This window comes from Phyllostomus hastatus, unplaced genomic scaffold (assembly GCF_019186645.2).
Source record: "Phyllostomus hastatus isolate PE091 unplaced genomic scaffold, TTU_PhHast_1.1 phas_scaffold_501, whole genome shotgun sequence".
In the NCBI taxonomy this organism is placed as follows: Eukaryota; Metazoa; Chordata; class Mammalia; order Chiroptera; family Phyllostomidae; genus Phyllostomus; species Phyllostomus hastatus.
Window position 1 is genome coordinate 16,599,758 of NW_025334033.1, and position 25,380 is coordinate 16,625,137.

At 45.9% G+C, this 25,380-nt stretch overlaps 1 protein-coding gene across 1 annotated transcript; it reads right to left on the bottom strand.

Annotated features, from left to right (window-relative positions):
* Positions 1-369: 369 nt before the first annotated feature.
* Positions 370-17,679, bottom strand: HDC (histidine decarboxylase). The gene is made up of 12 exons (XM_045823162.1): positions 17,594-17,679; positions 15,376-15,548; positions 11,601-11,714; positions 10,554-10,676; positions 8,266-8,400; positions 7,868-8,011; positions 7,322-7,388; positions 6,328-6,490; positions 6,146-6,236; positions 3,033-3,131; positions 1,551-1,652; positions 370-1,415 (listed from the first exon to the last, which is right to left on the bottom strand). The coding sequence occupies exons 1-12, from the start codon at positions 17,622-17,624 to the stop codon at positions 669-671; spliced, it is 1,989 nt and encodes a 662-aa protein (XP_045679118.1). The 5' UTR covers positions 17,625-17,679; the 3' UTR covers positions 370-668.
* Positions 17,680-25,380: the final 7,701 nt, after the last annotated feature.

Genomic DNA, 25,380 nt, shown 5'->3' on the forward strand with positions numbered 1-25,380 from the left:
ACTGGTTTCTAGAGAGGGGAAGAGAGAGAGAGAAAGAGAGAGAGAAATATTGACATAAAAGAGAAACACCAATTGGCTGCCTCCTGCATACACCCCAACTGGGGACTGAACTCATAACCTGGATAGGTGCCCTGACTGGCCATTGAAACCACGAACTTTCAGTGTACAGGAGGGTGCTCCAACCAACTGAGCCACACCGGCCACGGCCAAACTCACTGTTTCACAGTCAAATTCAAATCTTCAGTATCCTAAAAAGCAAGACCCATAAGTACATGCATTTAAGCTCCAGGATATGCTCTGGATAATCAATCAATATTTCAGTGGTCAATTAAGTCACACAGGATATGCTTTTTTCACGGACAAGCACAATTTATTTCTACATGGCATTTCATATCACAAGCTGAACCACAGAAGCCACCTGCCAATATATCCCCCTGAACTGTTTTTCTCTGACCAGATGGCTAGGGCCTTCTGGACCATGCTGGCTTAAACTCTTCACTTGTATCCTTTGGTGGGTCATAAACCCCTCTGAGCATCTGATAAAAATTATGGGCTGTCACCCAAGAAAAATGCACACACACACATAAGCACACAGATTCAGCATACGATTCTGAGGGGCTCAGAGACTCCCTGAAACACACCCATGAACTCTGGCTGAAACCCCTGGCCTAAACCATCGCCTGCAGAGGACAGCAAGGCAGCTGGAGCCCACACTGAGAGCTGCACTCAGGAAAGCTGGGGACGCTGTAGAACTTGATTAGTTTTTTGAAGGCACTTTTCTTCAGCATCATCATCTCTTCTGGAAACCTAGAGAAGATTTTAACCCTGGAGGAGCCCCCATTCTTCAGAGAGCCATCTGCGGGCAGTGGCTTCTGAGCACTCACAGGCACGCTGCTGCAACTGAGGGAACGCACTGCCTTCCTCTTATTCTGCACAGACAGATAACTGAACAGGAAGGACGACAGCTTGTGCTTGGTGACATCTGGGGCCTCTTCTGTAAAGCAGTCATCCAGGGGGTCCAGCAGAGTTTCGAGGTGACGGCCATCTTCCCTTCTCCCAGGACTGGCTCCCACATGCTGAGGCTGCTTGATGACCCTTCTAGCCTGGGCTAGGTCATCTTCTGCCCCACTGACAGCCTGAAGGGACCTGCCGCTGGTCAGGGCTCGGGGGCCCCTGGTTTGGGGGAAGAGGTTCCTGACCTGAGGGACAGGTTGGGAAGTACAATGCTGACTCAGGATGAGAGTGGCAGCATCTTGAATGAGATTCCAGTCTCTCAGGATATCATCCCTGGTGGTGAACTGGGAAGTCACAGTGAAGCGGATGATCAGCTTGTCCTGGATAGTGGCCGGGATGAGGAAGAGACGGCCAGCTTTAGCTATTTCCTTTAACACACTTTCCGTGAGACAGTTAGGACCCTGTTTGAAAGATAAAGAGAAGTGAAGTCTGTACCATCTCCTCTGTAAGCATCCCCAGAAGCTGAGCATTTATGTTTCCAAGATGCTAAGTGGTCACCCAATAACATCATTCACAGCCATAGAAGATGACATTACCTTTAGACGAAAAACCACCAGGCCAAGGTGCCTCTTGGCAGGAATTTCAAAGAAAGGGTCATTTCGGACCAGAGATTCAAAGTATTTAGCCATTTCAGTCCCCTGGAATTGTAAACAGAGAGACAGAAAAGATAGTCAGGCAAGGGGTGCTGTGCATAAACTTTCACACTGCTGAAAGGGTTGAAGCCAGGACACCTTGGAACACTGAGGTCTGAATGGCTTCTGCCAAACTTTCCTCTCTGTTCGGTTTTGATCATATTCTAAGCTGGGAAACCTCCAGTGGCTCCCTACTTCTTGTCACTTCAGCTCTACCTGGAGAACTCGTGTCTCAGGATTCCCTCTCAACACAGCCCTAGAACCAGAAGGCAGGTATTTTGCCATCGAGGCAACCTGGCCTCATATCCTGACTTCACAGCTTCTTGACCAACCAAGGGGGCAAGTGAGGGCTAGATCCAGCCCCTGCTCCGTGTGCCCGCCAGCAGCCTCGTAAGGGTTGCAGTTTGTCTCTGCTGGACGTGAAGACACGACGTGAAGACACGACGTGGGCTGTCGAGAGCTCTGCCCCCTCCTACGCCTACCTCTTCCCACACCTCTCACACCTTTTCCCCCACATGTCCTTGCATCCCCTTTTTCTGAGATTCCGCCAAGAACATATTTGACACATATCATCTCCACGTGCACCATGGAAAGGATTTGCACCTGTTTAATGGATAGAGTTTCCGCGTGGGAGGAGGAAAAAGTTCTGGAAATTGATGGTAGTTAGTGGTGGCTGCACAGGTTGTTAGAGTTCACTTAATGCCACTTATAACCATAAACTCAAAATTGGTTAAAATTGTAGATTTTGTTACGTGTATGTTACCACAATAAAAAAATTTAAGCTTTGTATCATATTCATCTTTCACTAAAACTTAGTCATTTTTTATGTTATTTTTACCTAGGAATGTTAACTAAACAAGAACAGGATTTTCTTTTCTTTCACTTCTTAAAATTTCTCCAAGCATCCAAAAGGATCTCAATAAAATATTTGCTAAGTAATTGCTATCACCTGGTCCTCATCCTGCTACTCTATTTCAAAAGAAGGTGAGGGGTTTAGTTAATCATGTCTTTGCCTGCGATGAAGCAACCTGCTCCAAACCTCATCTAGAACCTCTCTCTCTCCACTGCATGGTCCCTTTAAAAGGCTCCAACCATGGCCCAAGAACTCCATTTTCAAGTCCTGAGGCTCTCTCAGGGAAAGGCACCTGCTAAATGTTCTCCAGCTGTTTTGTGCCATCTTCTGCTCAGTGTTCCTCTGGCTAACAAAGAGTTGGCCACCCTGAATAATCAACTCCCAGGAGCCCACAAACAGTCCCGGCCACCTGAGTCACACAACACAGATTCCCTGGGTGGGCCTGCAAAGCAGAAACTCTCCTTCCTCTGCACTAGGACACAGAGCAAGCCCAGGCTCAGCCCACAGTTTGCACATGAACTAATAGTACATACATGTCTGACATGCGCTTGAAGATTCTTCACCCCGAAGGACCGAATCACAAACCAGAGCTTAATAGAGCGAAACCGCCGGCTCAGGGGGATCTGCCAGTGCTAAAACAGAGGAAAACGGCACCAGCGTTAGAGACAAGCACACCTGCTCCCTCGCACACACCGGGGCCTTTATCGCCATTGCCTGCCCAGCCCTACAAGGATGGTTGGGGTCACCAGAACTCCGAGGCAGTTGCTAAGGAGCAGCCAAGGCCAATCTCCCAAAGGCTGCCTTGTCACGAGATGAAATTGCTAGTGAAGGCAACCAATAAGCCTTTGTCCAAGAGCAGGACAAGTGGAAACCAAGTCCATGCGCCTGAATAAAGGAGAAGACACTTTAAGTGCAGTTTTGAACATTTCATCCCAGGCTGAAATTCAAGGTAAGGACAATACTTTTTTTGCAAAAAAGAACCTAAGTTCCTTGAATAGCAGAAAATAAAGTTCTGTTTCTATTCCCCTCTACCCTCCCCCCAAACTATAAAGTATAGTGGTCAGGAGCTCAGAGGCCAGAGCCCCGCAGACTTGGGGTTCTCCTTTAGCTCCAGCTCTGCCACACCCGGCTGTGACCTTGGGCAGGGCCACCTCCCTGTTCCCTGCACGCTGGAACAAGAACAGCACCCCCCAGGGAAGGGGTTGAAGGACAACGGATGCAAAGAGCTTCACAGCAAGTTGTCAGTGTTGGCTATTTACACAGTTGAAATGGGAGCTACAAATCCCAGTGGTATTTCTTCCAGCACGGAGAAGATCGTTCTTTAATCTCAGTTTCTCGTCCTGACTGTTTCCTGTACCCTTGAGAGGCGTCACTCCCACTTTTGGATTTCCCACAAGCACATGCGTTCCAGCCTCTGTTAAACTGAAGTCAGCCTTTCTTTCTGGTGACTAAATTCTTAAATTCTTTCTTCCTGGTGACTAAAGCTTAAAGTTCAAGGTTATAGGTCCCATAGATCCGAAAAATGTCAAAGTAATATTAAACCAATTTCTCAGGTCTGAACACAGAGCAAAGGATGTGGAAAATCTTTTCAGTTATTCTGACAAGTGATGTGATTTCTAATGACCTCTTCTTCAAACATCAGGAAGCTTCTACCACAATTTCTGTTGACTAAAATAAATATTTTTTCCATTGAATATTTATCTACTCATCCACAGGATCACCAGCTTCTCAGAAACATGCTCACGTTCATCCTGACCTAGGATGTTACCCCTAGGAGGTTAATACAGTGTTTCTCCCGCACCAAGCGTGAAGCCTTTGATTTCCTAGCAAAACTCTGGTGCTGAGGACCCTCTTGGAAACTAGTTTACCAGCAGAGGGCATCAAAGCCCAGGCACGGAACAAAATCCCTGTTAACAAGGAAGGTGTCGGCTCCATCACCTGTTAGATGGACACTTTGAGAAAATAAGAACGGACAGTGGAGGCCCTCTATTTAAAAATAAATAAAATAATTTAAAAAAATTTTTTAAACATTGTTTTCCAGATGGTTGTAAATTAGCTACTTTATTTCACCAGCAAATTAAAGGAGAAGCAGAGATTATTTTCATTTTTATTTCTTCACACTCTGTCCATGTCCCAAGTTATTCCTCTTGTCCCTGTTCCAAAGCCAACCCATGCTGACCCAACTGGGTGATTCTAGCCGATAGGTTCTTTTGGAACGGGAAAGTGCGTAAAGTCTGGCTCACGAAGGGGGTTGCGGCTCCTCTGTAACTGAGGGCATTCTCAAACTGCTTCCAATGCTTTGCAGGTCCCCTCACCAAGGGTGAGACAATGCCTCATCCACCGTTGGGGGAAGGAGAGGGTGCACCCCTGATGTCAGGGAACCTAGCCCTCATTTTAGGTGGTTCCAGGGCCCCAGGGACAAAACCCCTCAGTCTTCTCAGGAACTTCTATTTAAAGCTGCAGCCACCTGTGCAGCTTGGGGCACAAGTCAGAGCAATAGTGAAGACTCCCACTGTCACAACGAATAGCTCTAGTTTTCTAGGAGTTTCTATGTAGACTTGAAAATTAAATCCATTGGATTCCAGGTGAGTGTGAAAAAAGCAAAAAGCAGCACTTTCTAGGAATAGGACTATAAATAGTAAGGTTCCAGACTCACAGACACAGAGAACAGACTGACGGCTGTCAGAGGGGAAAGGGCCGGGGAGCTGGGCGAAGAAGGTGAAGGGACTGAGAAGCACAGACTGTAGTTACAGAACAGTCATGGGATGTAAGGTGCAATGTAGGAGATGTAATCAATAAATAGTATTGTGATGGCTATATATGGTGCCAGGTGGGTACTGGAAATATTGGGGTGATTACTTTATAAAGTATATGATTGCCTAGCCACTATGCTATACACCTAAAACTAGTACAGAATAATAGCGAATGTAAATGGATAAGGAAATCAAGGTCCACGAAGTTCCCCCAAAGACCCACAGCCACCTCCCCTTGGCCATGACATGCAACTTATTTGTTTACATTTCTGCCTGCCCCACAATCACAAAAGGGCCCCTCTTCAAACTGAGTGGTAACCCTGCAGAACCCATTTCCCCAACAGACAGTACAGGCTGACAGTGTGAGCAGGTCTGAGGGACTGTGGTGAAGCCAGTGGAAACACCGGGAGTGTGCAGGGCATCCAGAAACTCAGGAGGGATGCCCCTGACGCCACCCTACATGGGAGCCTCCACAGTGTCTCTCTGGGGTCAAAACCACAAAAGTGATTTAAACAAGGAGCCCCCTTCCCTACTCAAGGAAATTCTCCACCCTACCCTGCTGCTGAGTAGCAAGCAGAAAAGGTTATCCAGGACAGAGGAAGAAGAGTCCATTGTTGGTAAGGAGACATTTCTGGGAATAAAAAATGCCACAGATATTCAGGAAGTGTGCAGACTGCCTATATAAGGTTGGTCTCATTTTTAGGGCTTTTAATGTGTTCCAGGTTTCATGCTGGGCACAAATTGAAATCAAAGGCATACAGTAGCAATATTATGGGATGGGCTCACAATGTGCCACCTTCTGATCAGAGCTGACACACAGGAAGCCCTTGGGGGTCACATGCAGCCAGCTTCCGTTTCAGAAGCCACCAGGCTGCTCGTTCCCGGCCACTCACCATGAAGTCGGTGGCTGCGCCTGAATTGGCGTGCCTGAGGTAGATGGGGTTCACGCTGAAGGTCTGCTGCAGCTTGTACTTGTCCTTGACCCTGTGGGTTTCCAAATGGGCATTAGAGGCTGAGGCCTCTCCAGAGGAGGTAAGGCTTTCCTGACGGTTGGGAGCTTGGCTGCCACACTCACCAGAATGCAGTGCAGTCGAAGTGCACCATCATCCACTTGGAAGGATTAAAGGTGAAGGAATCCGCGTACTCGATACCCTTCAGAAACCCCCGGAACTCGGGGCACAGGAAGGCTGTGCCCGCATAGGCAGCATCGATGTGGAGCCACAGCCCTTCCCTGGCACCTGAGGAGGCAAACGTCACCCATCTGGGAGGTGGGACTGGGGTCGGGGTGGGGGTTGCCACCAGCCAGCTAAAGGGTGTCTCTGGCCTGGGCTGGCCTGGTTGGCTGGGAGGCTGCAAGAGAAGAGCAGGGGAAGGCGGGCCTGCTTTGGCTCCTTGGGACGTAGAGGCAGTGTGGAGACGGGAGGGGATATGGGTGTGAGGAGCAGGGTGGAATGAGGTCCCACCTCCTCCTAAAGGGAAAGCCTATGGATCCCCTCCCTGACCTTTTTCCCTCACTGGCTGGAGGTCAGCACTCTCTTGGCCTCATCCTAGAGCTTTCTGACATACAAACCAACTTGCTACTGGCCCAGAGAGCACTGTTACTGCATCTAATACACACATCAGAGAGGGTATGTCCGTCTTTCCCAGTGGGTTTCTTGCTCGGAGATTTGAAACAATCACATTTGGGTTTTTTCTGCCTTGAGCTCCTCCCACGGTTTCCCCTACCCTACACTTTTCATTTTCTTAGCCTAGACTAGAAAATTTTTCACTATGCCTCATTCTCCCTGTGCTTACAGATGCAGCCTGCTTTAAGCAGATTTCGATATACAAGGGAGAGGGGGAGAAACCTGAAGCTCTCCCGTTGCTGCCTCCGAGGACGGGAAGCCAGGGAGAGCAGCTCTGACCCTTGGTCACACCTCTGGGGAAAGCAGGGGCCTGGCTGCCTGGGAGAAGATATGTGTGAGCTAGGGAGGGGCGAAACATTTCCACAGAGCTGGTTTCAGGTTCTTGCTCTAAGGAACTTTCTAGAATTCATTACTTGTCTTCCCAACCAGATGCAGCAGACTTACATATGGGGCCCAGCTCTGACAGGCAGTCAAATGCACAGACTCCAGTGGTCCCCAGGGTTGCACAGACCTGGAGGAAAATAGAGGCAGTTAACATGGGAAGGTGGGTTCTTGGGACACATTTGGCCTGAAAGAAAATTAAATCACAGATATCATCTGCCCCACCCATCCTAGCAAAACAGTGTGCATCTCGCACTGTATTTTACCAGGACCCACAGTAAGAAGTGCACTGTATGTGGTAACCTAGTACACACATACACATATGTGGTTGGAATAAAAGTTCCACCAAGGAATACATAGTCTGGTTACGGGAATGCACTCTAAAATTTTCTATTAGGTTTCTTTTTTCTTTTTAATTCTGCTTATGACCCCCCCCCCCAAATTTATTTCCTAACACACCAATAATAGCAACTCACACACTGTAAACAGCGTAATATTTTAATGCCTTTCTGCTTTTATTTGCAGCATGCTACTTACATGAATTCTGCCAAAACTCCTCCCTCACCTCCAAGTTCTATCACCCTAGGCTCAGAACATGTTCTGACTTACAAAGACAGGCACCAGGCCCCGCTCCTTGTCCTCCTGGATGGCTTTCTGCAGGGCTTCCCCTCGGAGTGAGAAGTTGTCGTCCACAGGCAGAAACTTCATCTTCACAAGAGAAATCAGCCCAGCCTTCTCCACGGAGGAGTGAGCCTGGCAGGACCACAGAGAACGGGGAGCAGAGCCATCTCGAATGAGCATGCCCCAGAAACTGCTGAAACCCCCAGACTAAGGGAGTCAAATGAACATCTGGCGCTTGTCTGTCTCTAGGGTTCCTGGAGACAATCTCACGAGCCTGGGCTTCCCTTAACCCCAGGACACTCATGTTGAGAAGAAAATGACCCCAGGGCTAAGACCTCAGAAGCCAAGCAATGATCGGAAGGTATGGTCTGTGGTTGGGGACTCACCTGGTCAGAGGCATAGGCGATGAGGCGAGCGTTCAGGGAGGACTCGTCTGCCTCGGGCTCAGACACTTTCATCTCCAGGATTTTGTTCTTTCTTGCTGCCAGCAAGGCGACCAAAGTGGACTCACTGACTGTGCTCTGTCGTGGAAGAAAGGTTACCAGTGGCAGCCTCTCCCTGGGCTGTCTTGCAAAATTCCCCCAGGCTCTTCATAGGGGTGTGTGTGTGTGTATGTGTGTGTGTAATAGCTGTTTCTTAAAAAGCTCACCACTTCTGCCTAAGCTCACGTGCCTATTCTGCATTCGCCATTCACAGCACCTTAAGCAACCCTGGGATGCCTTTCTCTAACTTTCCAGGGAAGTAATGAAAGCAAATTTTTACCTAAAACTGACATCTTTATTAGAGAGGCCACAGTGACCAAAAACAGAATGGTTAGCCCCTGCTAGACACAAGTTTGCTTATAGATATGTTTGTTCCCCCATGTAAAATGTGCTTAAAAGAAAGCAGTCTCAATTTATTAGGTATGGAAATGGAGTTTGTTCCACGGGGACATCCCAAAGAGAGGGTTCTGGTCAATGAGAGAGGATGATGGCTTTGGCTTCAGTTTGGCTGCCAGTGGCTCTTGTGCCCTTGACCTAATATTTTCCCTCTGGAAGACATTTTTCCATTTATAAAATGGAGCACGTCCCTTTAACTGTCTGTGGGAATCCTGGGGGCCTCAGCAGCCTCATGGAATCAGTATGGTTTCTCATCATGCTTCCACTCAGTCTTCAATGTCTTTGCTTCTTGAAATCCTCAGGAGACCTGCAGCAGATAGCTCCCTGATGAAGGCCTGGCCGACAGGGTCACCAGAGTGGTACAGACCATTTCCCACTAGATAGTCAGTGGCTGGAAATTACTCCACAATGAGGAAGCCAGCTGAGTCCTAATAATAATACCACCTAACATCTGTATAGCAATTTATAATTTACCGAACACTTCCTCTCATACCATTTGCTCCTCATAAAACCTCTGAGATCCTAGTGATTCTTGTCTGCAGACAAGGATAATGAAGCTCAGCGAGAGGTTACAGGCCCAAACGAAGTTCCCATGGCTGTCACTCACCAGCCGTGTGATCTGGGGCACGTCTATAGCCTCTCTGAGCTTCGGCGCTAAAAATGGGGAATGATGATATTTACCTACAGGGTTGTTGAGATGACTAGATGAAACACAAGATCATGTACAGCAGACATTTAGCATATTATCCCAGATACAACATCTAAAGTTTTAACTACTTGCTAAGAACCCTGGACATCCATGACATACAATAATTTGTCTTTCTTGTGAGGCTCACAGAAAGGCTGAAGTGAGAAAGGAAGTCACTTAGCCAACAAGTGGATTCACTGAACTTTCCAGTTATCTCAGGGCAGTGTGGAGCTTTTTATCTGATAGAAGAATTCATTTAACCCTCATATCCACTCTGTGAGTGTGAGGTGTGAGGTGTGAGGGAAATATTATCTTATTTATAGAGGACGAAACCCCCAAAATTACTCATGATGATAGAATTCAAGAACTTGGGATTCTCAAAGCTCTCAGAAGCAAGCCCTCAGAACCACGGATGTGAAGGGACTGTAGATGCACAAGCACCTGGCAGTGCACCTGGTCTGTGGCAGCGCCCAGGAAGCTCTACTCTGTGGTATTACTTTTCAGAGAGAGACAGAGAGAGAGAGAGATTTGAAGAACCATCATTTGATAGATATATAAAAGATAGGGTTGTAGGATAAGATAAACTGATATATGCTGTTAATTTCTCCTGCTGCCAAGGACCTCCTGGAACTTGGGAGGGACAGGAAGAAGTCTCTACTTGCTTCTATTCTCCACGTACCATACAGTGTAAAACGGAACAAGGGAGGAGAGTTGCCGGGCTATAAACTGAGAAACCCAAATCCAGTAATCCCAGAAATGTGAGGATGCACTGACTTTTTCATATTTTTCAAGGAGAAGAGAAAGAAAGAGTGGAGACAGTGGTAGCAGCAGTGGAAGTGAAGTGGAAATTGAGATGGGAGAGTCGGCCGTGGTGGGGGTGGTGGCCGTGGCGGAGGAGGTAGCTATGCCAGTGACAGTGTTGCTGGGTGATGGTGTCAACTGTAACAGTGATGCTGGTAATGGAGATGGTGGTGGCAGGGATGGTGGTGGTTGTGTGAGTGACATGTGGAGACTCCTCAGGGGAACAGGAGAATTCCCCAGGCAAGGGTTTGGCTTATCTGTCACTACTTATCCCCCAGGCTAGGAGGAGTGTTGACAATGGAGGCACCTGCAAGACGCCTCCCCCATGGCTGCCAGGGTGGTGGTGCAGGAAGTGCTCCGGGAGTCCCAGCATTTTCGCCAGCCAGTCCATGATGTTCATCTCCAGCTCTGTGCACGCAGGGCTGGAAGCCTGAAAGAAGGAAAGCAACCTCATCCGGATAGCCCCAGGACACCAGGATGCCCCCACCAGTCCCAGAAATACATTTGTCTCTGCCCTAGTATTCCCATGCTCATGACGGTATCAGTGGGAACCTGACCGATTTTACCCCTGGGGAAGGGGGTCGATGTCAGGCCCTGTGCCCAGCCCCACCCCATCCTCTGACAAACCAGAAAGAGGAAAAAGAATGTGGGGCTTCTGATTCAGGTCACCCTTGATGAGGTGGGTTCTTCTGTGACTCCAAGTTCTAGAAATGATTGCTTTCCTTTGGCTCCCCGAGTCCCTTAAAAACCCAGCTGAGATACGTTCTGAAGGCCAGGGGGAAATTCTAGGACTAAGGAAGCAAGCATTCCTTCCTGGAAAGGAGAGCAATTCTCTTCCCCCCTCACCACCTCCTCCCACATACACACATCTTATAACAGTTCAGGCTTAAAATATAAAGCTGTTTTAGGAGGCTCTGGCATACTTTAAAGCTGCTTGGTGCTTAAAGGGTTATTACGGGAAGTCTTAGGGCATATCCCTAATCCCTCGAAGACAAGAGCACAAAGGAAGTTGTACCCACAGGCACCAAAGTGTTCAGTTAGGGTCACCTATTGTGGCAATAACCACATCTCAGTCCAGATCTCATCTCTGTCTCTTTGAGGTGGGTGATCATGGGGAGGAGATAAGCTACATCAGCCCGAATTCCTTCACTTACACAATGGGGCCGATACCACAATGGTTAAAGGATAAGATGAGATAATTTGTGTAAAGCTTAAGTCTAAAAAATGTTGCCATTGTTAATGCTCACCTTGGAACTCTGTTCAGAGACCAGGACAAAGTATGTGTGCCTTAGGATGTCACATCTTGCTGTGTTCCCCATTGTCACTAGTTATAGCTACAGCCATTGCTACTCACCCAGGTGAATCCCAAGCAGTTGATGGCATCAGCCAGCATGTCTCCCAGCAGTGACGGCCAAGAGGTGAGAGCTGGGTAGTAGGCGTGCATATGGGGGCTCTGCCAGTGCACCACCTGGAGACAGAGCATGTACACAGGTGACACCAGGAGGCATGTGTGGGAGGCTTTCCTTCTCCAGAGACCCTCCCTGGCAAGGGAAGCACCCAGTCTAGAGATGGGCTGACATTTTTAAGGCAGCCAAATAAGTGACACAATGCCATAAAAATAAGACATATTCACAGTGTTCTTGCCAACCACATTTCTCATATTCTAAGCTAGTTCTTCAGTGGAGCATTTGCACATATGCAAAAACCAGAGGGAGTATGTGAAATGAAAACTGCTACAGTAATTAGAGTTGGGGATTCTGGGTAATGTTCACATTGGTCTCCAATGCTTATGTCACATGCCACTCCTGCCCAGTAATAAAAGGAAGGGGAGACTATTGGGGACAGTAGGTTTCTTGTCTAATCTATTTTTGCAAAAAGCATGCTTTGCTTTATGGATCTCTGAGCTCTCTGGATATGCAGCTCCTGCAGTAGGTCAGTGTGAAGGGATTCAAAGCTGTCCTTAGCTTCCCAAGGGGAGGAAGAGAGGGGAGAAGAGATCGTAGGACCCCTGCCTCCAGGCTAACCCCGAGGCCACAGTGAGATTAAACTGGACGTAAAGAAGAGGCAGGTGGACAGGGAGGGCCCCCTACACCAGGCCTCTGATGCATCTTCGCCGGCTCATCGGTCTCACTGATGACCTAATCTGGCTTCATCTCACTTCTCTGCAAGTACACCCTGCCCATTTCTGTATTTGTGTCTTTGAGCAATGCTCTGTCCCCGACAAGAAGGCACTTCCTATACAGACACGACCCTCCAAAACCTGTTAATTCTTCAAAAGTTACTAAATATTCATTTCCTCCACAAAGCCTTTCCCTTTGTGTGCCCTTTGATCCCTTCCTTGAGAGCATGGAACTCTTTCATTCTGCGGTTTCATCCTACCAAGAACTCATTAGATAACATCTTAGTGTAGCATAGAGATTTTTAGGGCACACAAATTCCTTTTATCCCTCAAGAACAAGGACGGTGTCCTGGACAGCGTGTTTGGTAGGAGCAGCCTAAGATTTAAACTCAAGGATACTTTAAACACACTCCAGACCCACCTCTGCCCCAAACCAGCTGTGTGACCTTGTCTATTTATTGTGAAGCTGATGGACTTAAGCTCCAAGGTCCCATGTTTGTATGGGTCTCTCTTGAGAGCCTTAACTTTATTTTCTTTAAAACGATCTTAAAATTGGTATAGGATTCAGACCTTGTAAGTATTGGACCTCATTGGTATAGGATTCTTCCCCTGTACCTCTCTCAACCTCAGTTTCTCATCAAAAACTAAACCCTGTCTCCTGGGGTTGCTATATGAATTGGCCCAGGAGGAAATTTGTAAAATGTAAAGCACTAAGGCTAACGGTAATTGCATGGTGATAAACTCATCACGTACCCTGACTTGACTCTTAGATAATCAGACCACTTCCTCCAAGTCTCACCCAGCTGAAGGCATCATAGTTACTGCCAATCTCTTCCACTCTCCATGACTTATCTTATTTAATCCTCACAGCACCCTGTGAGAATGAGGTAGGTTCTGCCATTATTACCCCTGTTTTACAGATGAGAATTGGGGCTGGCAGTGCTCCTGTGATCACACACCCTCCGTGGGGACAGATGACAGCGCCTACACACCCAGCACTGTCTGACCCCAGAGCCCAACTCCTAAGCAGGATGGCACCCTGCCTTCTCCCCCGCTGCTGCTGCTCTTCCCTGCATCCAGAGTAGATGAGGGTTTTCTGACCAGGATTGGAATTAAAGCAAAAGGATGCTTTTTCCTCTCTGTGTCTAGGAGGTGGCACGGAGGGACAGATTAACCCAGCTGTCGGCGAGGTACTGCCCAAATGAGAAAGCAAAAGGCCAACTGCTTTCAGCCCAACGCAGAGGCTAGTGCAGCCTGTGCGATGAGATGAGAGATTGGGCCTCATTATCGATGTGCTTAGTGACAATATTTTGGAAACCCAGAGAAGGGCTTCCGTCTCCTGATTCTATCAAAGGGCAATTGTGTGCTCTTGTAAGATAAACACAATACACTAAGCCAGAGGAACTCTTATCAAAATAGACAGACCTCTTGGTCCAGAAATCAGCCTCTGGGACCACACTCCCAGCAACTGCTAGAATTTCTTTCAATCAAATGAATCAGCTCATTTCTGCCTCTTCTGACAGTTGCTTTCATGTCACTACCAAATTACAGTTGGCCCCAAAGCAGATTACATTTTACATTTGATTACATTTGATTTACAGATTACATTTGAAATCTGTGAGATAATCTTATGGGGGCATTGGCCTCCTTGGTGAAGCTCTACTGACACACAAATTTTCAAAGATGCTTGTAAAATAGGTCAAACAGCTTGGCTTGGCACAAACTTGCTATCACTTTGAGTCTGAACAATGTCTCGCTCCTGACTCCAGCTGCACTTCTAGCACGTCTAAGTTCACAGCTCGTTAGGGATAATGGAAGCAGATCTGAAGTCGGCCTTGGGAAGAACTGCTAGATATGCTGTTCAGAACACCCATGCCCTGAGCAGAGGGAGTGGGGACACAGCCTGTGTTTCGGGGCACCGCTGCGGGAGCAGCACCTGGGCGTGCGGGCTCAGTCTCAGGCACTCTGTCGCTCACTAGCAGAGATACCAGCGTAGGAGAAACAGCAGAGCCCCTGGAGTGAGACTGGCCTTGGTTAAAACTTCGGGTTTGCCAGGCATAAACTCTGTGACTTTGGGAAGACAGTGACCTTCTCTGAGCCTCAACTGACTCCCATGTAAAACAGGGATCGTGGGGTCTCTGTAGCACAGAAGCAGCTGTCCTGTAATGTGGCTGGCACAGTGCCTGGCACATGGCATGGAGCTCACTGAAAGGCAGCCCTTCCATGGGAAGAAGACCTGTGCACTTTTAGCATGGATGCCTTGACACAGCTCCTCACTCCTGGTGGCAGGGACTCCATCACAGCCCGCAGCCGTGGGCCTCCGCTCCAGCCCTGCACACCACCCAGCTTCTGTCTGTTCCCTGGCCCCTGGCTATCTCCAGGTTGTGCCTTCTGTCACTGGCAGTGTGGTTAATGCAGGGAAAGCCCCTTCTTACCCCTGAGAAGCAGATTGATCGCAAGACCTCTGCTTGATAAGGAAGGATGTGGCTCCCACCTCACAGAGGGGAAAGGAGGGGACTGACGGGACTCACTGAGCTTCCCAGGTGCCTAGTCTAACCATCAGGGTGCCCGCAGGGAGCTGTGCTCTCAACTGCCTCTTTCTCTCTGACATGTCTCAGAATTCTGCAGGAGAGACCCTGCTTCTGCCAGCTGGCACCTCTGGGGCCATCTCCAGCCTCCTCTCTCCATCCCGCTCCCCACAGTTGCCCTTTCTGTTCAGGCCCAGCTTTCACTTCTTGCTCATCCCATTCGATTTCCACACTTCTGTCCGACTAGGCCCCGGGATGCAGACCTTATTCTCTCTCTCTCTTGCTCCCCACCCGACACTACAGCCCCCCTGGCATCAGAAACCTAATTTCAGTCGAAGTCCTGGCCCTCCACAGGCCCAGAAGTTGGGCTTGGATGGTGGCCCAGTGGCTGAAGGGTCATCCCAGGGGCCCTTTCTCCACACTTACTGCCCACTCCCACACCCCGAAACCCAGAACTGTTTCTTGTGGTGATTGCCTCTTACCCCAGGCATGATGATTCGCTCAATGTCCCCAAAGATGCTGTCCCAGCTTTCAGGTTCCTCAGGTGCACTCTCGGGCAGCTGGTCCCGCAGGTAGCCCGGCCGCACGTCTGGAGTCACCCGGCGTTCCCGCACAGTGCTCAGGTACTGGCAGATGTAATCCACCATCTCTTTTCCTACAAGGGAGGCAGAGAAACCAGCATCATGTCCCCTGACCAGGTCTGGCTGTGTGTGCCTGTCCCCCTCATGTCTGGGCTAAGAAACTTGCTGAAGGAGGAGATGGGGTCATGGGTGGGTGGGGTCTGATAAGAGAAAAAGTCAGTGAGGGAATGAATGAATGGTGGAGGGCATGTGGAGTGAACGAATGAACAAGAGGGAAAATCTCCGAAGCATAAAACATTTCTTTTCCCTCCCCTTCCCTTATGCATATCGGTCATGGTCATCTCTCCCACTTTTCTTTTCTTCTCAAAAATAGAACATCTGCTAATTCATCACAGTTCAGTGGAAACTGGCTTTTCCTATCCAAAAACTGTTACGTATACACACGCACGTGCGCAGTCACCCACACACCACACTCCCTGTCAGTGCAGGTGGCACTTTCCCACGGCAGATTCTGATTATAGGTGAAAAATCTATTTGTTCACCATTCCCATTGCACCAGTAATTCCTCATGTTTTTTTAGACCCACAAATTTCTTTAACAATAGGATTAAAACTATAGGCTGACATACACACAAAATTTTGTCTATAATTTATGAAGTTCATGAAATCCCTAAAGCACAACCATTTGCCCCAACTAAGAATCCCACACTAGCCCGAAACCTTGCCTAACTCACTTTATCTCCTCCCTGTGCCTCCACCAGTACCCAGTGTTTAGAACATTTCCTCGATTGTTAAAAAATTTTTCGACCAAATGAATGGAAGAAAGGTAGGCAAATCAAACGCTCTGAAGCCACTGCCAATCATTTATTCTCTCTTCCCGTTCATTCCCCCAGGAGGATCAGTCTCCTGTGCCTTTGTTTGAGTGTGCCCCTCTGTGTGTGTGTCTCTCTCTCCAACTCTCTCCCCATCTCCCCATCTGTGTCTGTGTGTTCATCTCTCTGTCTCAATATCTGTAACTCCTCCTTGGTACTCCCAAGCCTCCTTTCCCCATGCAAAAATAAAATAAATAAAATAGGAGAGGAGAGGAGAGGGAAACTGACTCATTCCTCTGCACCACCTCGTTTAACATTCTGAGGAGCAGGACCAGCCTCAGACAAAGTTGTGAATGAAACAAAAAGATTTCACACCCTTCTCTCATTTTGCTCTCCTTCAACCTTCCCATAGCCCAATGCTTCATGTGTCTGAGCAGGACCCCCCCCCCCAGGGGGTCTGAGAGCCCTGGGCCTAGCGCTCCACTTCTAAGGGACAGTATGAAATGTATTTGTGCCCCACTCACAAGATAAATGTCCATAGGAACTAACTTCTTTGAGCTAACAGTGCCTTCAGAGCAATAAGAGAAGCCGATGCACACTGAAGTCTAAAGGCTGATAGCTTCCTAGTGAGTTATGCCTGAGTGGAGGAGAGAGAGAAATTCGGATTTTAACACGGGACAGCACCTCACAGCAAAAGAATATCAGGCAATATAACCTGACAGTGGGGTGAGGGTATAAAAACTTAGAGGGAGAGAAACTATAAGCAACTGCCTACTTTTCTTCTTAGGAGAGCCCTGCCTGAACACATTTGGTTTTGCTCAGCACACAGGGCTTGATACATAGTAGGTGCTCAGTAAATAGTTATGGGATGTTTGACTAAAAAGAAAGAATATTACTGATAAGTTCACACATAGAAAAACGCATGTTAAGAAATAAAAGATTTTTCAGTGACTACAGAATACTTAGGAAGTTTTTTTCTACTTTAGTATACGAATAATTCATCCCACTTTTGCCATTTGATCAGGAATTCAAATCCTCTATTTTGTGGGAAAGTAGAAAGAAAAAGCATGACATGGTAGAGAAGACACACATGGGAATGGGTATATGAGAGGGAGAATGAAAGAGAGGTGGAGATAAGTGTCAGACTCTGATCCCACATTCCTTTCTCAGGAGAAAAATTAAAAGCAGCCAACTTTCAGAAGGCAATTCTAACTCCCAGTCAAATGACACCCCGAAATCTAAGGACCCACAACCAACAGCAGCTCCCGCGGCTGGCAGCCAGAAAAGGGCCGGATGCCCCTCGCTCACCTCTCTCTCTGTACTCCTCTGGCTCCATCATCTCCTCGTCTCAGGCTCCTTGTCACAGACACGCAGGAGGTCGAAGGGGCACTGCTGGGCGGCCAGAGGGGGCCCTGTATTTGAAGGGTTCTCCTTTCTTCAACCTTAGCTCCGCCCTTCAAAAGCCCTTCCTCTGGGCTGAATCAATCCACCCCTTCTTCCCCCAGCCCTTGGGAGGAACAGTGACCACAATTTTGGTCAAGAAATGACGGTGCACTTAGCAACCCGAGCCTGCAGGCAGCCTCCAGGTAAACAAGGTGAACAGCGCCCAGTTCTTCCTGCCCCTGGATTCAGACAAGCCCCCGCCTCAGACAAAGCTCACAGCTCGGAGGCCCAGAACAAAGGCAGGGGTATGCAGAATAAGTGGCACAAATTATTGGTATTATTCCTGCTGCTGTGTCCCTATGAACGGCAGGGAGGAAGGAGCAGGTGCTGAGAGTCATGCTGACTCCCTGTGCTCAGGAACAGGCAGATGTCATCATCTCACATGATGAATTTGTATTACTACATAGGACTTACTGTAAAGAGATGAGAAAACACAAAGACGCAAAAAAAAAATAGCAATCACCAAACTTAACCACTTTTAGCACCTAAGGGGGTGTGTATGTTAGTGTATGTATGAATGCACATGCAGAAACACAAATGTTCATAAAAGGCATTACTCATAATAGCCAAAAAGTGGAAAGAACCCAAGTGTCTATCAACAGATAAATAGATAAATAAAATGTTATATACCCATACAACAGAATATTATTCCACAATAAAAGGGAAGTACTCACACATAATGTGGATGAACTTTGAAAACATGCTCAGTGAAAAGAACCAGTCACAAAGGACCATGTGTTATATGACTCCATTTGTTCAAAATGTTTGGAAGAATCAAATCTATAGAGACAGAAGGTAGACTGCTCATTACTAGGGGCTGGAGGGTGGGGAATCAGAGGTTGACAGCTAAGGGAACAGGGTTTTTGGGGGGTTTTGTAGGGAGTTCTGGAAGTGTTTTAAAATTGATTATTGTGATGGTTGCACAGCCCTGTGAATACCCTAAAAGGACTGCATTGCACACTTTAAATTGGGGGATTTTATAATATGGAATTATATCTCAATAAAGCTTTAATTTACAAAGGAAGGATGGTAGGGAGGGAGGGAAGAAGGGAGGGAGGGGAAGAAAGAAAAGGAGAAAGGAAAAGGAAAAGAAAGTGAATCAGGAAAAGAAAAAGGAAAAGAAAAAAAATGCCCTAGGAACATAAGACCTTTGGTGGAAAAATGGCCTAGTGGATGTGGACCCCAGTAATAATGCCAATAGTATAAACCTTTCATAAAAGCAGGGGTGGGAAAAATAATATTGACAGTGATAATAGCTGACATTTATTGAGCCCATTAAAAATACTAAGCACTGTTACCTGGCATACAAAAAACATTCTTACAAAAAATCAAGAAGACGTTTAAATAAATAATCTATAAAATTCAAAATTATAATTCATGTAATCAATCAGTAGTCAGACTGGAATTGATTATAACAGTGATTTTCATTCACGGTGCTGCAAGAATTTCTAAAACCTGATACCTGACTATTTAGTCAGAGGCACAGACCTCTTTTCCTTTAAGTCGTCAAACAAAAAAATGACAAAGCCAACATATAGCAGCCTTGTATGAATGCCCTGTCTTGAACCGTAAGTATATAGGTCATATAACATAGTTGCATCTTATTGGTCATATTGCAGAATAAAGTTGTCTGATTAGTTAATTCTTTTTTAGAAAAAGATTTCATTTATTTATTTTTAGAAAAAAAGGGGAAGGAAGGGAGAAAGAGAAGGAGAGAGACATCAATGTATGGTTGCCTCTCATATGCCCCCAGCTGGGGACCTGGCCCACCACCCAGGCATGTGCCATGACTGGGAATCAAACCAGTGACCCTTTGGTTCTCAGGCCAGCACTCAATCCACTGAGCCACACCAGCCAGGACTGACTGGTCACTTCTCAGTACCAGAAATCCTTACATACAAGTATGGGCACCTGATTTCTTTAAGTCACTTTGGAACAAAAAAGGTAGGTAGTTACTTTTTTTTTTTTTTTGCAAATCAATCAAAATTATACCTGTTGGGAACTGCCCTGCCTGGTTTCAGAAGCTGTAACCCCCCCATGGCTAAGGCTGAGTGAGCGACCTTCGGACCATAAGCCACTGAGGAGGCAAAGCTTATCTCCCTGGCAAGAGCACCACTTCTGCTCCTTTTTCCATAACTGGGCCCCGGTGCTCGATCAGTCAGCCAATGATGGGTACGATTCCCCAAGTGGGGAACAACCTAAGACAGATATGATCATGTGGAAGCCCCAGGGAAGGACTTGGGGGACTACAGCAAAAGGGGGTAATGGACCCTCAGCTTTGACAAAGCCTGAGTCCTCATTCTGTCTTTGAGAAGTCTCCTAATCTCTTGGTTGCCTTATTTCCCCTGCCTGACTTAAGCCTGAAACAAAGACAGAGGGCGGTGAAGCCCTGTGCTGGAAAGGGCAGGCTCCCCAGGCGATCAGACCTGAGAAAGAATACATAAAATCCTGTGAAACCTGCTTTGCTAAGAATGCTCTCAATTACATGATAAAGGAAATGAGTTTGCACGCTTAAGTTTTATAGCCTTTTAGCTAACAGACCCTGACTCAGAACAGGCCCTCAGAGTTCTTTGTATATTATCTATTGTTTGATCCTTACTGCCTGACAATGTTTAATGAACTTTACCAGTATTCCTGTGCAAATTGAAATGCAGTAAAAGACCTGTGAAGGCAAGGATCAGGGCGCTCTCCCCTAGAGAGAATGGCCAGGCTGCTCCAAGGTGCCTTCCCCTTGAGAGGGTAGCTGTGCCATCCCTTTTCCTCCACACAGGACTCAGTAGTCCATGTGAATATCTCATGTCTCACCCATGATGCCACAGAAACTGTGGGCCGATGTCTGCGTCAATACCTATCCCTGTTTTTTCTCAGATTGGCAGAAAACATATATTTTGGTGTGCCGCAGAATTTTAGTAAGTAGTATATGTGTGCCATGAGATGAAAAATGTTGAAAATTGCTTCATTATATAGTACTATGTATTTATATATGTCAGAAACATATTACATTCCAACTATGCACATGAGACATAAGCTATTCAATTGAAAAATCAAGTAAGCAATTAATAAAGTATAGTGTATAAAATCATAGAAACAGGTCAAAATATTTTTAGGAAGCAAATGGTAGTTTTGGGGGACTTACAGGATATATCTAAAAATGAAAAGCCCCAGAAACTGCATCATGAAGTGAAATGTTTTTGAAGGAGCTCAGGCTATCAAATGATCAAAAACTGTGAGTATCTGTACATCTATACACTTGGAAAATACTGTTTGTTAGTAAGTCACAAAAGTATTGATACCAAAATTTTGACTTGGAACCAGGAGTATATTTCTAGTGATGATATTGCATTTTCTATCATAGGTTACACACCGTAATCTGAGGATGAATCAGAGAATTTACGTCAGACTGAACCCATGTGCATCGAGATGTTCTCCTAACAAAGAGAAAGCAAACAGCAAACATCATTCAAAACTACAACAGACTAGTTATCTATAATGAAATCCAAGTACAGTAAATATTACTTAACAAACCAGCAGATACATTAATTAGTTCATTCCTAAGTTGACCTGACATGATGGAAGGAGTTATTTGTTCAGCAGGAACTAGGTGAATAGAAAAGGTGTTCTTTTTTTTTCCCTGTTTGTTATATAAGCCTGCGTGCTGATGGCTTGGGAACCCATCCATATGGAGACAAAGGTTCTAACAGATTGTTTTTACCTGAAAAGGTTTTTCTTCTTCATGTATTTGGAGTCAGTTCTCAACGTCTTCCAGGTTTAAAGCACAAAGAAATTATAGATTTTATTGGGAAGAAACTTTGTGTAGAATAATGCAGAAAAAAATCATTCCTATCAGCATAAGGCATCCATGAATACGTCTTATCAACTCATCAACTCCTGTTCTGGGCAAGGGTTTCTTCTAATTTTCAATAAATAACATCATGAATAATCATGTTGAAGAAATACGGACTGGAATACATTTTCATTAACAATGTTTTGGAAAATTATATCTGTACACAGATCTTTTTGTTATAAGCAAGCATAGTCCAAATTATATGGGATTTTACATTAATGCCCATACCTCTTTAACTTTGCTCTTTTGAACGTCACAAAAGAAAGCTCCCTGATTCCCAACACTCCACTGCCATGAACACACAGAGCAGTCCAGTGGCAGAGTAGAAGGGAAGAATAACTACTTGACATTCACACCATAAAAAAATAATTCCTAAAAGCCCATGAAGAAAAGGGCATCACAAGCCTTTTGGAGAAGCACAGTCCCCACAGATACCATTCATCAGATGAGGCTCTCCCAGGCTGAACTTAGAACTGGTAATCCTAGAGTTCCAGAGACTACACATTACAGAACCCTGGATTTCCTTTCCTAGGCAATGATTTCTTTGGGACATTAGGTGATATTTTTAGCTGCCATGCAGTTGATAATCCCAAGCCCCAGTCAGAGCTTGAGATGCTCAGGCAATATGGACCAAATGTGCCTGAGCCCGTCCTGCAGAAGCTCGTGGCTGCCTTTGGAGAGCTGAGGAGTTTAGCTGACCAGGGGATTATTAACTACCCTTATTCTACCAGAGAAGTTGTCAACATAGTCAGACACTCACAGAAATTTCCCACCGAAGGTCTCTCCAGTGTGGTTAGGAACGTGTTTGACCTTGACTCCTACAACAGCGACATGAGGGAGATTTTGGTTAACACTTTGCACAAACATGGGATACCAATTGGAGCAAAGCCTACCAGTGTGCAGCTTGCAAAGGAGTAAGGCAAACTCACTATTGATAAAATGCTGCTGAGTGTTACTGTTCTGATTTTCACATGCTGATCATTTCAAATCTCCTGTTAACTCTACTCAGCTGATTTGGTGTGGAAATTATTTTCCACAAGCAAACTTTTCAAATATATGTTGCTATTTGCTGGCTGGCTTTCAGTTAAATAGCATTATTTAGAAGCCTGTAAATTGAGAATTTTAATTATTTTGAATGTTGCAAGGGTAGATGTATTATAATCAAATAAAGGGAAATATTTGTTTCTTTAAAAAAAAAATCAGGAAATCAGGCACTCAAGACATCTAATGAGCTCAGCATCTAAGACAGTACAAAACCAGTACTATTCCAGAAGTATAGAAAAGAAACTAGCCCCGGCTAGTGTGGCTCAGTGGATCGGGTGCCGGTCTGCAAACCCAGGGACCACCTGTCCTGTTCCCAGTCAGGACACATGCCTGGGGTGTAGGCCAGTCCCCCCTTGGGGACGTGCGAGAGGGAACTGATCAATGTGCCTCCCACACATTATGGTTCTCTCCCTTTCTCCCTCTCTTCCTCTCTAAAAATAAATAAAATCTTTTTAAAAAGAAAGAAACTAATTCATTACAAGAGATGAATTCATTAGGCCCTAACAGTCAGGGCACTAGGGCTTGATTTCTCCACAGACCCTCAAGTGAGAAAGGCTGCTCTGGAAGGTGTCATTCACACATAAAAGGAAGTAACTACTAGCCAGCAATGTGGCAAATCCATCACTACATAATGGAAACATATTAAGTGTGGATTTCTGAAAACTTTTATTTTATTCTTTGAGGTCTTTTGCTCAGAACTCTACAGAGAATGCTTAGAATGTTAAGCTTTTCCAGCCCAACTGAAAACAGACTGGCGTAGCTCAGTGGATTGAGCGTGGGCTGCGAACCAAAGTGTCGCTCGCAGGTTCGATTCCCAGTCAGAGTACATGCCTGGGTTGCGGGCCATGACCCCCAGCAACCGCACATTGATGTTTCTCTCTCTCTCTCTTTCTCCCTCCCTTCCCTCTCTAAAAATAAATAAATAAAATCTTTAAAAAAAAAGAAAAAGAAAACAGAAGCTTAAAAAACAAAAACAGAAAAAGGCTACCCATTGCTTTAGTTATAAATAATGATTTCATAGGACAGTGAATCAGGTACATGATGGAGGATTTACGAGAGTCCAAAATAACAATCGGATCACAAAAAAAGTGACTATCCATCTGATACTATCATAGACTTACTCCTTTTAAGTATCAGTTATTTTCTGCCATCTATGCCACATTATGGGTCAAAATTCTTTCTCTAGCATTTTCTCTAAGAGAACGGGACCTAGAAATCAAAGGCATTACTTGAGCTTTCAGAAGCTTGTTTCCAACACTGTCTCGAGGCTCTTCAGAGCCACACTAGTCTGGGGGCAAGACTGCTCCCCACCGGGATGAGCACACTGGCTCATCCACTTCTCCACTTCCACATTGCATTATGTCAGGGCACCTGCCTAACATAAGCACATGAATGCTCTAAAGTAATGAATAGCAGAGGAAAAAGTAGCTTCATGCTACTGAAAATATTACCTAGCATTTGTAAAATGTACAGTCTTAGATAATAAAGAACATTTTATTGATTATGCTATTACAGTTATCCTATTTTTTTTTCTCCCTTTATCCTCCTCTGCCTTGCATCCTACCTTCCTCCAGCATTCTCCCTCCCCACTTAGTTCATGTCCATGGGTCATACATATAAGTTCTTTGGCTTCTCCATTTCCTACACTATTCTTAACCTCCCCCTGTCTATTTTGTGCCTACCCATTATGCCTTTTTTAAGAAAAGATTTTATTTTTAGAGAGAAGGGAAGGGAAGCAGAGAGGGAAATATCAATGTGTGGTTGCCTCTCGCACGCCCCCTACTGGGGACCTGGCCTGCAGCCCAGGCATGTGTCCTGACTGGAAATCAAACTGGTGACCCTGTGGTTGACAGCCTGTGGTCAATCTACTAAGCTACACTAGCCAGGGCCCATTATGCTTCTTATTCCCTATGCCCATTCCCCTATTCTTCCTCCTCCCCCTCCCCACTGATAACCCTCCTTGAGATCTCCATTTCTGTGATTCTGTTCCTGTCTTAGTTGTTTGCTTAGTTTGATTTTGTTTTGTTTAGGAGTTTTAGGTTCAGTTGTTGATAGTTGTGGGTTTGTCGTTTTACTGTTCCTAGTTTTGATCATCTTCTTTTTCTTAGATAAGTCTTTTAATATTTCATAATAAGGGCTTGGTGATGATGAACTCCTTTAACTTGACCTTATCTGGGAAGTACTTTATCTGACCTTCCATTCTAAATGAGAGTTTTGCTGGATAGAGCAATCTTGGATGTAGGCCTTTGCCTTTCATGACTTCAAATACCTCTTTCCAGCCCCTTCTTGCCTGCAAGGTTTCTTTTGAGAAACAGCCGATGGTCTTATGGGAACTCCTTTGTAGATAACTGTCTCCTTTTCCCTTGCTGCTTTTAAGATTCTCTCATCTTTAACCTTGGGTAATTGAATTATGATGTGTCTTGGTGTGTTCCTCCTTGGATCCAACTTCTTTGGGACTCTCTGAACTTCCTGGACTTGCATATCTAGTTCCTTTGCCAGATTGAAGTTTTCTTTCATTATTCTTTCAAGTAAGTTTTCAATTTCTTGCTCTCTCTCTTCTCCTTCTGGCACCCCTATGGCTCAGCTGTTAGAAAGTTTGGAGTTGTCCTAGAGGTTCCTAAGCCTCCCTCATCTTTCTGAATTTGGTTTCTTCATTCTGTTCCAGTTGAGTATTTCTTCCTTCTGTTCCAATAGTTGATCTGGGTCCTGGTTTCCTTCCCTTCACTGTTGATTCCATGTATATTTTCCTTCATTTCACTTAGTA